General features: G+C 42.7%; 2 protein-coding genes across 2 annotated transcripts in view; one reads left to right on the top strand and one right to left on the bottom strand.

The window, feature by feature from the left end:
* Positions 1–23: 23 nt before the first annotated feature.
* Positions 24–2,168, top strand: LOC122626534. Its single transcript, XM_043806831.1, has 2 exons — positions 24–210; positions 262–2,168. The coding sequence occupies exons 1-2, from the start codon at positions 90–92 to the stop codon at positions 2,076–2,078; spliced, it is 1,938 nt and encodes a 645-aa protein (XP_043662766.1). The 5' UTR covers positions 24–89; the 3' UTR covers positions 2,079–2,168.
* Positions 2,169–12,528: 10,360 nt separating this feature from the next.
* The window catches only part of LOC122622903, a 28,683-nt gene continuing 24,037 nt past the window's right edge, over positions 12,529–17,174 (bottom strand). Inside the window, exons 5-6 of the mRNA XM_043801589.1 lie at positions 15,169–15,345; positions 12,529–14,846 (exon numbers count right to left, since the gene is read on the bottom strand). Coding sequence (XP_043657524.1) covers positions 14,734–14,846; positions 15,169–15,345 — 290 coding nt within the window. The 3' untranslated portion in view covers positions 12,529–14,733. The remainder of the gene's footprint in view (positions 14,847–15,168; positions 15,346–17,174) is intronic.

Here is a 17,174-nt window from a genome sequence, read left to right as displayed (position 1 = left end):
TTTAAGTTGGCGTTGCATTTATTATTTAGTTTCTACCATTTGGCTCTAAAGTTTCATACAAAACGCACAAAGCATAAAAATGTTGCAAAATGGAAAAACCATTTCGTTATTATAGTCAGAACTCCAACCAACCGCTAAATGAAGACTTTCATTTAGAAGATGAGATTGTTCGAAATTCAAAAAGAAACTACACGTTTAGCAGAGATCCTGGTAAGTAATGTTAGCTTAAAATTCAAACTAAAAATTTACATTTTTGATTAGATTCCAATAGAGCATATCAGCGGTACATGGGAATCCTCATTCGTGTGCAAAATTCCTTGCATCGAAGATCTCTCCCCAGTAGCACTCTAAATATTCAGGCCTCCCGTAGCCGTATCTCAGGAGGTGGATTCTGCAGGAAATCCAAAAAAACCGAAAAGGTAAAAAAAAATACAAATAAGCAAAACAAAACAGCTCAGCCTTTATGCGAAGCCGCTAAGCCCGCGACGCAAACTGATTGCACCACGAATGATGAAGCTTCCTGTCAGTGCAACCAAAGTGCATCGGATGAAAGCCCGAAATGCCACTGCAGTTCTATGCCGGAACCCAATGAGTGTCCATGCTGCGTTGGACATGAGCAGGACAAGCGCAGGAACTGCGTGTCCTTTCAAGAGCCCGTGGCCAAGGATATTCCCCCATATGATCTGCACTTCCGGGACTGCTCATGCATGGAGCTCGATGAATCATGTCCGCCCCCACAGGGGAATATCCGAACTTGTACCCATGAACCGCCGAAAGCGCTAGCACACCAAAAAATGACGGAGACATCCAGGAACCACGCAGGTTCACGACTTTGCATGAGACCGGTGATTGTGGTGCCCACGGGTGGGGGAACTACACAATTCAAGAAGCATCAACCCAAGAATTCCAAAGTGGCTAGCGCAGATCACTCCAAGTCGCAGTCTGCAGCTCACTCAAATAGTTCTAAAAACTCCTCAAAGCACCAAGCAAAGGGCCATTCCCCTGATAAGTCTTGTAGCTGTAATGATCCTTCAGCAAGTTCCTGCCAGCCTACAATGGAAATCGAAGAGACTTGTTCAATTTCAAGCTGCACTCCCAATATCGAGGAATTTGCTCAGTGGCAGTGCACAGATCCAGTGTGTTGCTACTATTTAGCAGAAGAGCCCCATTGCTCGACGAATCCACCTCCCTGTACCAACTGCCCGGCTATATGCGACTTATCCAAGCAGTTGGAGGAAATGAATCGTCGTTTGGAGGGTCTTCAGAGCCAGGAACTCTGCGACATCCGCTCGCAGGTGCACAGCCTCAATGCGAATGTACAAAGTTTGGCCAATGAGTGTATTCAGAAAAAGGATTGCGCCAAGAAGCTGGTCACGAAAGCGTCGAGCACCTGCCAGTTTTGCAAGGGGCAGTGTTTGCACATCCTTGATAGCTTCCACCGCCAACTGATGGACTCCATTAGGGATCGTTGCCTGACAGACATTGTAATAACCTTGTTCCTACGAGCCGATAATGTGTATCACGTAAATGTGAGGGATCTGAGCACTGAATGCTCCCTTGGTTGCTTCCTGGTCACTGATGCGGCCATCGAGGAGGCCATGGAGATGGGAGTCTTCCAGGAGATACTCACCTTCAGCGTAATTGATGTGCGGAATACCATCAAGTCGAAGAACTGCGCCTTGGGCATCTCCTTTGAATTCCATCATGGCAGTCGGCAGTGCGGTGGTTGTGATTCTCCACTTCGTGGAACCTGTATGGCGGGCAAGGAGTACATGGCCAGGATTCTCGGTCTTCCTATTCAGCAGCTGGAGTACTTGTACTCCGTTCCACAAACCTATGCCAAGAACACTGAGCACAATTCCAGGAAACCCAGTAGACATTCGGAAGTCGAGTTCCCTAGAGCTCAGTCGCACTCAGTTTCTACTCAAACGAGATTGAAGAGAAAATTAAAAGCTACAAAGGAAATGATCAATATGGATGCAGATAGACTGGGATTGGAAAGCGAGACAAGAAGCTATATAAGGAGCAGAAGAGCACAGAGTATACCCGCAGCTAGAAACCAAGGAATTTTATTTTAAATTGTAGCAACAGACTTTGAAAAGCCAACTTACCACTTATTTTTTAAATATTTTAATAAAAGGCAAGCTGTTTTTAGATACAAGTTTAAAGAACTGAGGTTATATTACAACTTTCCAAAGAATTTCAGTATTTTTGAAAACTTAAGACAGTTTTCAATGTTTATACATGCCAAGAATTGAGTTCAAATCGGAGCATCGAGAATAGAAAACAATAAAGCGCAGATCAAAGGAAATTCTGATTAGTTTCAATGAACCAAACCGTACAGGTTGCATTGCCAATTGCAGAACGGACAGACCGACCACATGGCAAATGGTGCATTTGGGCAAAGAGCGCGGTTTGTCAATCAGCCACGTCAACTGGGGCTCAACTAAGGACCCGCATATGCGCTTTTGGGCGGAATGCCTTTTGTGGGAGTGGAGAGGGTTGTTTGGCAAGGAATAGGAGCACTGCGATGACAGCCGCATAAATCAGTTGAATGCCACACGTCGTATTCGGCTGCAGATGCGGATATACGGATGCGGATGCATATGCGGATATGCGTTGCGACTGGGCACCATATTGTGCGTGGTGACTTTTATTGCCCGACCGCGCGTTAAATATTTTTCTGACTACGCACACGGACATGGATGCCCCGCTCGCTCATCATTGACATTTCCCATTCGCCATCGCCATGCGCATCACAATGAGCAATGAACGTGGCTGTTATTTGGATGCGGTCCAAAACAATCAGCCCGGCTATTTAATTTCCAAATGAGAGGAGCAGGCCATCGCATCAGTCGGCACAGCGTGAGTGCATGTGACTAGCCTGTGAGCCCTCCGGCTCTCAATATCAACACTTTAAGTCAACGGTTTGAGTCACGACAGCTGAACCAACCAAAAAAAGAGGGAGGCAAATAAATGCTGCGAAAAAATCCGCATTCGGCCATTTTAGGCCGGCAACCGCCAACTCGCCAAGCCATCGCAGTGAGCCACCGGCAAGTGGGTCAGTTTCGCACTGGCTTTTAGAGCAAATCAACGCGAAATCCGCTCCAGGTCATATGCCACCCGACTCAATGGGGGGCAATTCGGAGAAGCATTCGGGCAATGCAATTTCCATGTCAGCGCAGAGTTTTCCTCTTTTTCCCGCATATCTGTTGCCTTGCATTTGGCTTATCGAAAGTGCAGCCTTCAACATTTCACCATTTTTCACTGCAAGTCAGGCTTTCAGTTAAAATCAAAAGCTGTATTTTTACGGCAGCAGATTTAAAATCTTGTGGGAATCGGCCAACGTTGTTTATCTGTTTATCCCCACACACGTCTTACACTGACAATATAAATCCCTTTTTCTTAGCAAGTAATCAGCATTAACTAAGGAAACACAGCCGCTGGCGAAGATGCGAAGATTTAACAACATTTACCTAGCCATAAATACACACTTAACACGTTTCGCAGACGAGCTGACTTGCATCATTAGAAATTCCATCAGTGCTTCATTATTATCCCCTCCCCCCTACAAGAACCCAATGTTCCACATTTTCTCCACTTGGTTTTCTGCGATTTTCCGCTCGTTGAAGCTGCTTGGCCACGGGGCGAATGCGGATGTGGGTGCGGATGTGGGTGCGGATGTGAATGCTTTTGCAACGACCGCACGCCGTGTCAATAAATGAGCGCAAAGCATTAAATTGTAATTTTTTAATTACACACAAAAGATTTAATGACTGCGGTGGTAATAACACACAACAGACGCTGCCACGCCCCCCCGCCCCAGGCCGCCCCCTTTGTGCAGCCCTTAATTACATAAAGCTGAGCCAAGAAGACGACTATCCACAGACGGAGATAATAGGAAAATGGCGAAAATTAAATTGTTCTTCTGTGCGCGCGCCAAGTGACCAATTAAAGCGAACGCCAAAGAGCAAAACGCGCGGGTTTCCTTTTGCCCGCCAAGCTGGAGCAACAGACCTCCGGGGGTTATGTCCTTTTTTTTTAGCAGAGATCCTTTTGCTCTGAGATTTGCGCCCAGCTCCCCAAGTTTCCCATAGCCCTCCGTTTGCTTAGCAATAAAAATCATTTCGCGCTTTCTAATGATGCCACTGAACAACCAAGACGGCCAACTAAATTAGCGCCGACGGCCTTTCAACAGTCGGGATATATAAATATATATATCTATACACACAGTCGTAAATAAAAGTTGGTCCACAAACCAACTAATATGCCAGAGTTGGCGGGGCCACAAATCTTGTGCAAAGTAAATGCATCGCTACTGTGGCCCCATTTTACCCATTTTCTGCTGGTTTCACTTGCTGTTGCTGCTGAATGTTTTCGTGTGTTTGCCGTTTGTTGCCAACACACTAATTACCGCAATTAATTATGCTGCCTGCGGAGCCAAGTCCGTCCACCCGAAAAGGAGTAGGAACAGGACCAGCAGCATTACCAGCAGCAGGATCAGGATCTGGACCATGGAAAGGGGTAAAGGGGTAAAGCGAAAGCAGTACAATTCCCCCATTGTTGCCCCGCTTTTTGGCTGCAACTTTAACCCGTGTTTCGGCCTTTTTGTGCGCGGTTTCCAAGCGGTTTTAGCATTGGCCTCAAAGCGCATACTAGATGATATTGGCCCAATTCACAGAGAATCTCAGAGGAGCAACTTTAATTGTTTAGCCAAATGATAATGATAGCATGTGTTGCTGCAAAAAGTAATTAAACGTAAAAAGCTTACTATAGTAAAGCCCTTTATGGCAATCAACTTTAAGCAGAGAGTTTTAAATTGTTATAAACCTATAAAAAAACCAATTAAATTAATTTAAATAGAGATTTATTGAGCAGAAAAACTAAATTTGGAACAAAGGTAAAAAAGTAATAACCGGAATGCAATGTTAGCACATTTGAAATGCTGTATATTATTGCCAGCAAAATTAAAAATAACAATAGACAACAAAAGTTGATACTATTTCAAAAATTTCTCGGCCTAAACTTAAATCTTTAAAACATATATTAAAAATATGCACTCTAAAGCCTCAATACATGCTAAAAGTGTACTAACTGCAGAGTGTTTTGCAACTATCAGGAACTCAAATAAAATGTCCATTTACCGAATGCCAAATCACCAAGCGACCATTAAGAAAATCAAAAAATGTCACACAGAAACAATTTCGCACTGCTCGAGCAAATGGCAAAACATGTATGAAAATTGAAAATTATGTTCGAAATGCACTCAGCAACAGTTGGAGTTCGTAGCTTGGATGAATAAGGATACGCAGGAGCAGGACGAGCTGAAGGAGTTGGGGAAACTCCACATTTGTGCCACGTTTGTTTCTGTCAACGCAATGAAGTGCAACATTTTGTATACTACACACATACGGTGTGTGTGTGTTTGTTGGTTTATGCGAATGTTGTGGCAGCACACACACTAAACTATAGATATTACAATGATGTTACATACATATGTATATAAGCAAGCACCTTTGGCAGCAAACTGAAGCCAGCCACTTCATATTGTAAATTTGGTAGAAAATATTTTTAGTGACGCCAGGATTTCCTGTTTCCATCGTTGTCCTGGCAGTAACTGCCATTGTTGCCCACCTCCTGCTGCCACTGCTGCTACTGCTGCTACTTCTGCTCCTGCCCCTTCGCACATCTCAATCTGGAGCACTCAGCTCTTTGTGGCAGAAAGTGCTGCCCCCGCACGCTTGCCACCTGTTTGCCCGGGCACCTTTTGTGGTTCCCCCGTGTGCTGGAGTCCTGGAGTGCTTTTGTATGCATCCTAATGCAATCCTTGTTACTGCGTTTGTTTGATTGCTTCCGCATTGGTGCTGGCCACAGTGTGCTGGCTCCGATTTGCAAGTTTTAATTACTGCAAATTTACAAGTCAGTCAGTAGTCGGTGGGTAAATGAATACTCGGAATTGCACCTCAGGCACATATCACTGACTTGAAAATTCGAATGAGAACCTTAAATTTTCTAAATTAAAGCCGCTGTAGAAAGGGTATTTACTTAACTGTCACTACTAATAAAACAAAATATCCAATATAATTTGATTAACTATATCCCATTGTGCCAGTGCAAAACTTCGGTATAAATGCCAAGGAAAAATGTACAAAAGGGCGATAAGTTCCCCAGTTAATTTGACAAACTCAAGTTGGCCTGTATTAAATTGCAGAAACTCGTGCGCCGAGTTTCCATTTAACTTGCGCACTCATAGCTCCATCCGACTCCTATTTACACAGCACATAAACAAGCTGCACGAGCAGCTGCACTTGACTAAACAATACACAACTTATATGCGAATATGCTGGGAGCTAAGGGACTCCAAATTCGATTTCCAGCCAGCCAGAAGTTCAACGAGAGGATCTGGCTTCTGGAAGACGACGAAGGAAACAACAATAAGCGAAAGTTACAAGATTGGGGAAATCCCCAGCTGGCTGCACATGATTTGGCCGAGTTGTCGCTCAAGCACGCAGCCAATCAATATCAATCGCAATTCAATTTCAGTTTCAACTTGAAGCCAGAAGTCAGCGGATTGCGGATTGCGTCTGGCTTGGCGATTTGAAAAATAGCCGAGTGCACTTTGCGCAGTTGCCAGTAAATTACATTGGGGAGATTTGTGTGCCGGAACCGGGGAGCAACTGGCGCCCATAATGAGCAGCTGCATTCACTCGCAGGACGATGATTTTGGGACCCCGATTTGGAACCCATCGATGTGGGCGGGAATTCGCCAAAGATTTGTTGCCATCAAACGAGCGTCCCTATTCGGTACTCGCGTGTGATTAATGCGGCAAGTGCATTTCAACGCAAAGGATTCAAGGAGTCGCGCAGGTGGAGCAACAGGCAGGCGATTATTAATGGTGCTCGAAAGTCCTTTGCCAGACTGACATGCAAATTGCGAAACTTCCTGAACCCGAAGTTTCGCCCTTCCCCCGTCAACTGGAAGCAGGCAACGCATAAAAAGTACTACCGCCAGGAAGTCAAACAAATGGCAGAACGCGTCCTTTGGAGGGTCCTGCGGAAGAGCGCAGAGCCATGCAAATAAGTAAATACGCAAATAGAAATGACAAAATGAGGGGAAACAAACTATGAAGTATGCTAAGCAAATGACAACAATGAAATGATGGACAGCTTGAGACACACTTCATGAACAAATTAGTTGGGTCTGTCTATAAATTATTCTCCTCTCTCGCTGCAGTAGAAAAGGGAGAATGATTATTCAAAAATATCTACTTAAAGTAGAATTTCAGTACAAATTTGCAGAGGGAGAACTCTTATTTTCTCTGATCATTTTGCCATAATTATGCCAAACCATTCGGTTGAACTTTTCCGAAATCCGTACGAACCCATCAAACCAATATTTCAAGACTCGACTGGCCACAGAAATTGTTCGCCTGAAACATTTCAACAACTTTGCTAGTTTTGCATTTTCTTGCAATTTTCGGTAAAGACTTGTTGTTCTAGTTTTGCATTTGTTGCTCGGCCAATTTTTTTTCCACCCGCTTTTCCGCAAAATTGTTGAAAAATGTTTTGCCATGCAAATATTTGTAAATCAAGCGGAAACAGAATTACGAGCAACTTCCTGCTCTTCCTGTTGGCCAACTCATAAAAAACGAGATTGGCAGGGGCGCGCTGAAAAGGACATTTAATTACAAATGGCATAACTGTAAATAATTGATGCAGTTCTAATGCCGATTTTATGTACATTACTCTGCCGTAAGAACAAAAAGTCCTGTCCCCCTTTTTCTACACCCATGCACTCATTGCGAATGGCAATGGACGTGTTGAATGGTCAAAGTTCATCTGTATACTGCCCCCCACTCCCCCTCAGCCCGCTCTAATTGAAAGGGAACTAGAGGTGGGATCCTGCTGGAAAATAAGGATGAGTGTGCCAGGCTGTGGGTTAATGTGGCGCATTCAAATGTGCGAGTTAGCATGTGCCTGTGTTTCGGGGCCTGGCGGGCAAGGATGTTTTCCTTTTTTCACAGTTTGACCCTCATTTGTTTGCTTGTTGCGGTCAACGTTGCCGTTGATGTTCTGAACTTTAGCAGGTGTTTGAACTTAGGTGTATTTGCGTTTACGGCCGCAGGATGTACTGTTTATTCAGGGTACCTGGTGCACCTGAACTGAACCGTGTAAGTACTTGGGCCGACGTGTGAGTGCCAACTCCAATCGAAATATGGTTTATGAGTGTGTAAGTCGATTGGCAGACAAATGTTTCAGTTCCGGCGCTAGATTTGGTACAATGCGGCAATTATAGATATTTTCAAAGCTAGCAACTGTCTTACAATACAATTTATTATGATGTTTTCACAGCCCCTCAAAATCAATTTTTTCACCAGAGTCATAAGGAAAACAAATGTCCATATTAGTATATCAAATTTTATAAATTGTTAGATTTTCACTAATCTGCTTTGTAAGATCTACTTACACTTTAGTTGGAAATACATTTAATTTATTTTAATTGTCGCACTACAAAGCCCTCCACCTAGCGTGTGTTTTAAACATTAAAACATATCCTCAAACTTTACTTTACAAAAAGATATCCTTTTAGTCAAAACAGAATAGTGATGCCACGAACCTTAATTCGGATGCAAACCTAACTTAATGCCTGCAAAAGCTGACTGGTATGCGCACACTTGTACGTTTCAGAAGCTAACTGCTATTGTTTTGCGTTTCGAATATGTGGATTAGGGAAACTAGAACATAAATGAAGTTAAGAACACACTCCTTCTTTAAACCCTTATGAGTGCAAACAAATTTTGTTTGGTCGAAGTATATATATATATTACCTAAAATTTACCTTTCTGTTAAAGTGTCAAACTTTTCACCCCCGAATTAAATTCCCTAATTAGCCAATTAACTGCTACTTTGCTACATAATAGTTCAAGTGGGTCACTTGTAACTCATTTATTGCGACGAAAAGCCCCTTGAAGTTTGTGACATGGTCACTCGATTGACAGGACTCTTAAAGGACATTCTGGGCTTTAATTACAATTGGCATAGTAATGAGGTGCTGGCATTAAGGAGCTTCACATACGAAATTCTAGATGTATAACAAGGACCTTAAAAGCCAGGAATACAACCTTTTTAAGGCTGAAAACAATTTGAATTTTTAATTTTATAAAATGTAAAATCCTTAAATAAATACCAGCAATTATTATTATGTATTATAATATAATATAGTCTTTTATTAACATTTACTTTACAAAATTACCAAGCACCCCAATGCAACTAAAGTTGTAAGGAATTTTTGCGGTGGCGATTGAGTTAACTTATAGAGTGCCAAGTAAACACGAAAAATTCTGCGATAAAACCACCCAGCGGCTGATTTAAGTTAGTGGCTTTGCGGTTGGGCCACAAGTGCTTTAACTCGATTTTGATCTTTCAAGCCAGCTTCAAACACGACACACGACTTGAGGAACCACAATTGAGTTATAAAGTTTATCGCATGCAATTCGCTCAAAAAAGCAGCACGAATGCGGATGCATTTTTAACTGGCATCGCTTCACCCACTTTGTGCCGAATGCCTTTGTGCATTTCTAAGCGAAAAAGCAGAACGAAGCTAAAACATTTGTGCCAGCATTGCGAAGTGGTTTTCGCTTTTGCCAAATAAATCCCAGCTGCTCCTCCGATGAAAGGATGCGTCGCAAAGGGGCTGCTCGCTCAGGAGCACATAGAAATAAAATCGAAATACTTGAGCTCGCTCCGCGAAACATGGTCTTTAATTAATGGCTTTAAGACTTGGCGTAATCAATGTACTTCAGTGATTAGCTATCGCTATCGTTTTATTGCGCATACGCCACGTGTGCCGTTTCAGTGCTTGGGGATGTGTTCATCCCCCAAGATGTATATTCAAGCACAAGCTCTTTAAATTTGCGGGGATTTTTCTGCAGACTGCAAAGACAACTGGCTAAAATAAAATCAGATGATGCCGGGCTGGGAGAAATTGACTGGAGGTCAGCGCTCGACTTCCATTCTCATTTCATACTCATTTGAAGAGTCTTAGAGCAATTGTTGCCGTCTGAGACGGATTTTGGCCGTGCTTATTTGTCCAATAGCCTCGCCGTTTGTCTTAAAGACCGCAGTTGGCCGGAGAGACAAAAGCCGCAGACTTACCCTCAGTCGACATTAGCATTCTGCGCTCAGACTTCGCTATTCAATTATGCAAAAGGCAGCAGCAACAATGCGTGCGGCCACATGAAAATTATGTTTTTAATTTTTCAACCCACAAGGACTTGGGCATCGGAAAGGTGGCAGTGACTAAAACAACATTATGGGTTTCAAACAAAATTCACCGACCGCTGCGTTTCAAACAACATTAAAAAGTCCGAGTCCTGCTGCAAATGCTAAAACACCCAACATAGAAAGCACAAAAAACGGTGAGGGTCGTACAGTGGGCAAAATCGATTAAATACTTCGGTAGCATAAATTATATTAAAAACCACACAGGATATGGGAGTCCTTTAGTCTACTTTGAACTGAAGTTTACAAAACAAAACTAATTAATTTATACAAGGCTTGCATGCAAACTACTTTGTGCACAGGCAAATTTAGTGGAAATTCTGAACCAATTAAGTCTAGGTAAAATGGTTTAGAATGGAGCTGCCCCACTGTGTCTGCCGGAACCTGCTGGCCATCCGACCAGCATCAGCTGGCTAGTAAGTGGCCAGGACATTGGCCAGGACGACTATATAGAGGCGACCAGAAGTGGGCATCCAGTCCGGCGCTGTGGCACATAATCAAGAGGGTTTTGTGTGTGTGTGTGTGTGTGCGTGCACCACGGATCCGGGGAACAAACGGCGGGCAACGCACTAAATCGGATTACCCCGGAATTATCCTTGTTGGCATTTATTTTGGCTTTGCCAAACCAGCACACAGACCCACATACATACATACATTTGGGATCCGCTGGCGGTGGCAGTGGCAGTGGCAACTTGTTTGCCGGCCACTCAACTCCATTCCGCATTTTGAAGCCCCCGTACCGAAAACAACACACACATCAAACGAAAACACGCAAACAAACAAAAACACAAAAAAACAAACGAGCGAAAATAAAAATAATGTCAACTTCCGTTCTGGTTAGCCAACTTTTGACGCCATCCTCGCCTGTTGTTTTAACTTTAACTTCCCGCTGCTGTTTTTCTTGATTTCTGTTTACTTTGAATTGCAAATTTTTGCGCTTTCTGTTTGGGCTCTTTTACTTTATATTCTCGAAAATTGCGGAGCATAATGAGCCGCAAGTTGCGCCACAGCCACGGCATGCGTGCCTCATTGTCATTTGGCTGGCAAAGAAATTAAATAAGAAAACAAAAATAATACAAATTACTTAACATTTTGCAAAAGGATTTAATTTTTAAGGAAAATACTGACGAAAAAGCCGAATGCATATTTTTAAAAATGTATTTCCACTTTTACCTCGCTGTCGCCAATCCCACTTTTTCACTTCGCACCTGATAAAGTGGCAAGTGGCACCTCAAATGCGGCAAGGAGTGCGTTGCTCAGCCAGGAGGCCCATGCCGCACGGGCGCCATGTAAATCTATTAACACCTCACGTCTGGCAGAAGGATAAGCCCGCTTCGGCGGCTTTTGGGGGGAAGGGAGAAGAGAGGGAGTGGGAGTGGGAAAACAGGACGAAAACCACAGCCAATGCCATCGAGCAAGGTGTGCCTGTATGCGAGCAGTGCGTGAGTGTGCGTGTGAGTGTGTGTGTGTGACTGCGGTAAATGAAGCATTTTGGCCAAAACGGCACGTACTCGCAAAAGGCTTTGGTCCCCCCCACTTCACTTGGCTTCCACATCAAAAGGCAATCGCTGGCGTAACTTTGCAACTAATTTGCATAGAGCTCTCGACGCCGAACCTACGTGACCATGCAATTTGCATTGGGCCCCGTGTCGTGGCTGCAAGTTTTGGGCCAAGTTCGCACCGCTAACCCAAAGATAAGCCGGGGGTTTTCACCCTGCCAAGCAGTGCGTTTAAAATAAACACGATGACAGGGTCCTCGTGATGCTGCCATTCTGCCACTTGGCACATCGGCAGATTGATAAGACGCATCACCCTGCCAACAGTGCGTTTAAAATAAACACGATGACAGGGTCCTCGTGATGCTGCCATTCTGCCACTTGGCATCGGGCTAAGATTGATTAAGACGCATCTATTGTCGAACACGTTGGCTTGGGCTCAATGTCTTGGCACGTAGAATGGCACCTCCTAAAGTGCTTTAAGCCAAACTGACTGTTTAGTGTGTATAAGGATAATAATATGCGAACAAATCAACATCCTTTACTAAGCAATACATTAGATAAATGGAATATATCAGCGTAAACTTTCGAAAGCATTTAAAACACCTGGAAAGCTTTAATAAATACCATATTACTAAAACTTTATATCAGCATTCCAGATGAGCCCTCTTGCAGCGACCTTAATTTTGCAGGGTAGCAACCCTTCGATGCTTCAGTCCGCAGGCATCTTCCATCTTTATGTGTAGCTCCGTACATATATATCGTTGCTCGGGTGTTTGTGATAAAATCACATCTATAAACATTAATCGCTCTTTTATGAAGTGTAATAAATTCAGAGTTACACGTTGGCCAGCAATTTAACGCTCATAGTCGTTTTTCAAGGACCTTAAAGCCTTTGAAGGAGGGGAAATGAAAGCAGAACTTGAGTTTAGTTTCTCTAAAAATAGCTTTATTCATATTTGATTGGTACCCCAGTTTGGTAATTAGTTTCGGTTTTCGGTATTCGGTATTAGTTTCTTGTTGCTAGTGTGTGAGTTTTTGAGTTACTTCTCAGTGGCATTTGGTTTCGAACAACATGAACAAACATTTAGTAAATACATTCAGATAATTCTTATATGAATATCATATAACAATCACGGCTTCTTCATGGAATACCTATTAAACGATCTAAGCAATATACATTCATATACAGGTAAATAATTATCAATACTATAAACATTCTATTTAAGAGCTATCTTCGCCAAAGACGTGTAAATTTGTTTGGTGTTTGATTTATGCCTAGAATCGAATAAGTAAATAAAATACTAAATAATCCGTACCGTAATTCGTTAGTAATGAGAGATACATCTGTTATATACTTCTTCTATTCTATTCGGTTCCAAGTATGTACAAATATTTGCCAGCTACTTGAACCATTGTGTTTCGGGCATTCGAAGTTCGCACAGAGTTTTTACATTTTCATTGTCATTTCAGCGTTTCAACAATTGCCGAGTGCCCAAACATAGTTGATCAGCGCACTCACTTGTTGGCAAAACAAATTGATTTACATTGTTCAACAAATTCTGCTCACTCCCTGCCATTTAAATTGCTCCACAAATAATGTTCAATTAATTGCCATTAAATATGCGCCACATTGTAATAATAATAAATGGCCAAAGGTATCCGCACTCCAATTGGGAAATGCAGTCCATTGAAAAGTTGTTTTTGCCCTTTAAAAACAACCAACCCATAAATTTTCCATATGCTGGGCTGCGGCTGCTTAAAAGCATATTCAATTTGTAAAATTGAGCACTGTGCAATTTTAATGCGATTTCGATGGAAACAAAAACACAATGAGCTCATAATTATTCATTTTGGCGGTGCACAAAAATGTATTTTCCAACAGTTGCTATTTTGCAAGGCTATATTGGCAAACAAAGGCTTTAAATGGCAGGAAGTAGTAGTGTGTTCTTAAATAATTTAATTTCTACATTGTTGGTCTCGTCTATTTCAAGCTGAATAAAGAAACTCTGATTGTGTTTAGATCTAACAATTATTTGAAATTAATCCTTTATGCTAAAAGGAATATTTATTGGTTGGCTGATTGAAATTCTTTGTTGCCCACCCCCGCACATTCACAGAATTTATTATTATCGTTGGAGAATGGAATATTGATTTGCTATTGAACCTTGTTTTTTAAACAGATTGATCTGGTTCAATGTTGTTTTGTTTTCATTGGTCACACGTTGCTGTGTTTTTAGGTACTGTGCAGAGTTCTCTGTGAAAACCGTGAAATGAACAAACGGAAACCTAGAGACATTTCAATTTTCAATTACATTTCTAATTGGTTAGATATACTCGTATAGTTGTACATACATAGATTTCTGTTTTGAGTAACACGTTTGTTATTGCTTCTGTTTAGCACTTGCCTGGCCAGGCTTTTAACCTAATTACGAAGGCTACATCGTTATCAACTAGCTCTAAACTGCCATTTGCTCCCATCATTTGCTTCCGTCATCATCAAATCCTCGGCCCAGCCTCTGTCTAATCTTAGTGTTAACTCCAGGTGTGTAACCCCATTTTCCATTTCCGGATAATGTATGTGTGTGGTTTTTGCTCGGCTCTATACAGTGACTACATTTTAATGGCCTAAAAAGTCTTAACTGGCTGCAATCCACTATGTTTTGGGGTAGCCATAGCCATATTGTGTGATGTTTTACATTAATATTGTTTATGCAGCATAATTAACTTTGATTATACACATGTCTCTCTGTCGACCTTTGATTAATTTACAATGCTAATTGAGTGTTCCGCTCCTCGGCTTAATATCTAGAATTTTCTCTACGGGTATGCAGGCTCAGCTTAGGCGCTAGTAATTGATATAAGTAGAGTGGTTGAGTGCGGCGACTGGCTCGCATCCTGGCCCGCATCCTGGCTGCTCCTAGTCCGCATCGGACTACACACCATCCGCCTGCTCTCAGAGATAGTTCGGCCTGGAGACGCAGCAGAGCAGGCTCATGTTCTTGCAGATGTAGTTCTGGCGCCGCTTGGCCTGCCAGGGTCCAGTTGTGTCCAGCGCCGCGTTGCGTTCTGCAAACAGCACATGGAAGAGCAAACAGTTGGCCAAATTAATTAATGGTTCCGGCGGGAAAGTAAACATGTGAGGAGAACAAAGAGCTAGACTGGAATTTAACCTTGAATTATTATGGAATTTAATCTTAGTTTTACTAGGACTGGCAATAAGCCACTGCAGCCATATTTTGTGCGCAGCTTTGCCCTTTTTTGTATGCTACACTTTTTGGTTTGCTCGACGGGCCTTGGCCAAATACCAAAGTGCACGGCACTGAAGGTGCCAAATACCGCTGGGAGCCCGGAAGTCCGGGAGCATGCGCAGTTGGAGTTGGTAACTCACCCAAGTACGCCTCGTGCTGCGGCATGTACTCCTGCATCTCGGCCAGGAGCACGGCGATGTCCTGCGAATCCTTGGTGATGCTGCACAATTCCTCCTCGTTGAAGTCGGGCGTGAACTGTTTGCACAACAATATCTGGCTGATGACATTGCCCAGGTTCGAGGGCCCCGCTCGGTTCTCTGCAAGTAGTGAAATAACGAAATAACAAAATAAACATAGAAGCCAAAGGATAAATCGTAGCCAAGTTATAAGCCAAGTTGCAGTGGGTCAAGCTCTGGGCAGCACATTTTAGCCAGAATGGCAATAAACAAACCATGCTGTTTGACTTGGCCGCAGAGAGCGGAAGCCGCATTTATTTGTTTCATTCATTTGTATGCAAACATTTTCCTTTGACGTTTGCATTTCCCGCTTTTTATTTATTTCCGTACTTTTGCTGCTTCATTAGCTTTTCGCTTTTCATTTCGGGACGCCCTTTGATGTCTGTTGTCCGTTTGTTACCGAAATAAACTTTCGACTTTAACGTTTCCTAATTTAATGAACGGCAATTTAATAATGTACTTTTCCAAGCGTATGGAAACTTTGTCAATTACTCGACCCTCCTGTCCACAATCTGTCCTGAAAGTTTTGCGTATTTCTATAATCTATTTGTTTAACAGTGTCTTCTTCGCTTTGATACTGGACCTCTGATTGATTGCAATCAATATCGGATCAGGCCATCAATCTTCATCAGACACATTCGAATTAATTACTTAGTGAAACTGGCTGAGCTGCATGCCTCAGTGCGTTGCAATCTATTCGATCAGCCAATGCGGCGTATGCGCAATATTCATATTTCATCGAGGATGCATGACCAGCATTCATCGTTTGCCATTTCCGTGCAGGGTATCAGCTGAGCTAGAGGGTGTATTGGTTTTAAATTGAACAAATATAACAATATATGGCAGTTTTTATAGGACTTTTGAAGAAGTAAATTGTGGTTTAAATTGAGCCAATGTTTTCCACTTGCATATTCCTGGCAACGAACATTTTTTCGGTCAAAACCCTGCAAAGAAATGCATTTTCGCTGGCAGGGCAATAATTAAAGGACCACATAAAGCTGTCATCCCATCGCCACATACGAGTGTATACTATCTCCCTGCCATGTCGATTTTGCGCATATTTTGGTTTGTAATTATAACAGCCAAACACCACGCAAGAAAAACGCTTTCAATTTTTGCATTTTTTATTGCTTATTCTGCGCTGATGGCATTTTCATGGCACTGCAGATATTTGTTTGTTCCCACGGTTGGGCGCGGGTGCGTTGTAAATTTTGCTGCATCCAGAGAGGCCCAGAGCCAGAAACCCTGGCACTGTGGCTTTGGTAAATATTTACCACCCATTCTGGCCAAATTTGCCGGCGTGTTGACAGTGAGAAACCAGTGCCAGTACCAGTGCCATTTGCCATAGCCAGTGCTTTGTTGGTCGGTGGTAATTTAAAAATTTATGATCAGCAATTGGCATTTGGCATTTGCGTTGCCATTTGTATTCGCTGGCATTTCCCATGGTCACTCTGGCGACAAATCAGTTCGAAGTTTGGCTCTGCATATTTCTGCGCTCGCACGTGCACATTAAACACGACTAAAGAATGGCAATCACAGCCAGGACACACAGATCCTGAATCCCAGTTGCAGTATGCCCGACTCCTCAGTATGCCAAACAATTGTTGAACGTGCACTGAGTGACTGCTGCCGCTGCCCTGAATTGGCAATGTCAAAGAAACGACACCCTCGTTAGTTGCAACTCGGAATGCAGGCAAATAGTTCAGAACACTGAGGTCATTTAATGTCAGGAAAGATCAAGTACGAAGTAAAGGCAGCCAACTTTGAATGCTCATCCTATGCTTGTAAAGCCAAATAAATCCATATTTAGAATTTAAACATGTTAAGTTCGAATAATTATAATTGAAGCACCATGCACTGCAATAGAACTGATTTCCCACACTTTACTTTATACAAATTATGGCAGCCAA

The sequence above is a fragment of the Drosophila teissieri genome, chromosome 2L (genome assembly GCF_016746235.2).
Source record: "Drosophila teissieri strain GT53w chromosome 2L, Prin_Dtei_1.1, whole genome shotgun sequence".
Classification (NCBI taxonomy): Eukaryota; Metazoa; Arthropoda; class Insecta; order Diptera; family Drosophilidae; genus Drosophila; species Drosophila teissieri.
Note: the sequence above shows the minus strand (reverse complement) of the source record. Positions and strands in the feature narration are given on the sequence as shown.

Excerpts from the sequence above, each read along its gene's own strand:
- LOC122626534 (XM_043806831.1), top strand. The coding sequence starts at position 90 with ATGGAAAAACCATTTCGTTATTATAGTCAGAACTCCAACCAACCGCTA. Across the intron at positions 211-261 it reads CACGTTTAGCAGAGATCCTG|ATTCCAATAGAGCATATCAG; the intron begins GTAAGTAATGTT and ends ATTTTTGATTAG.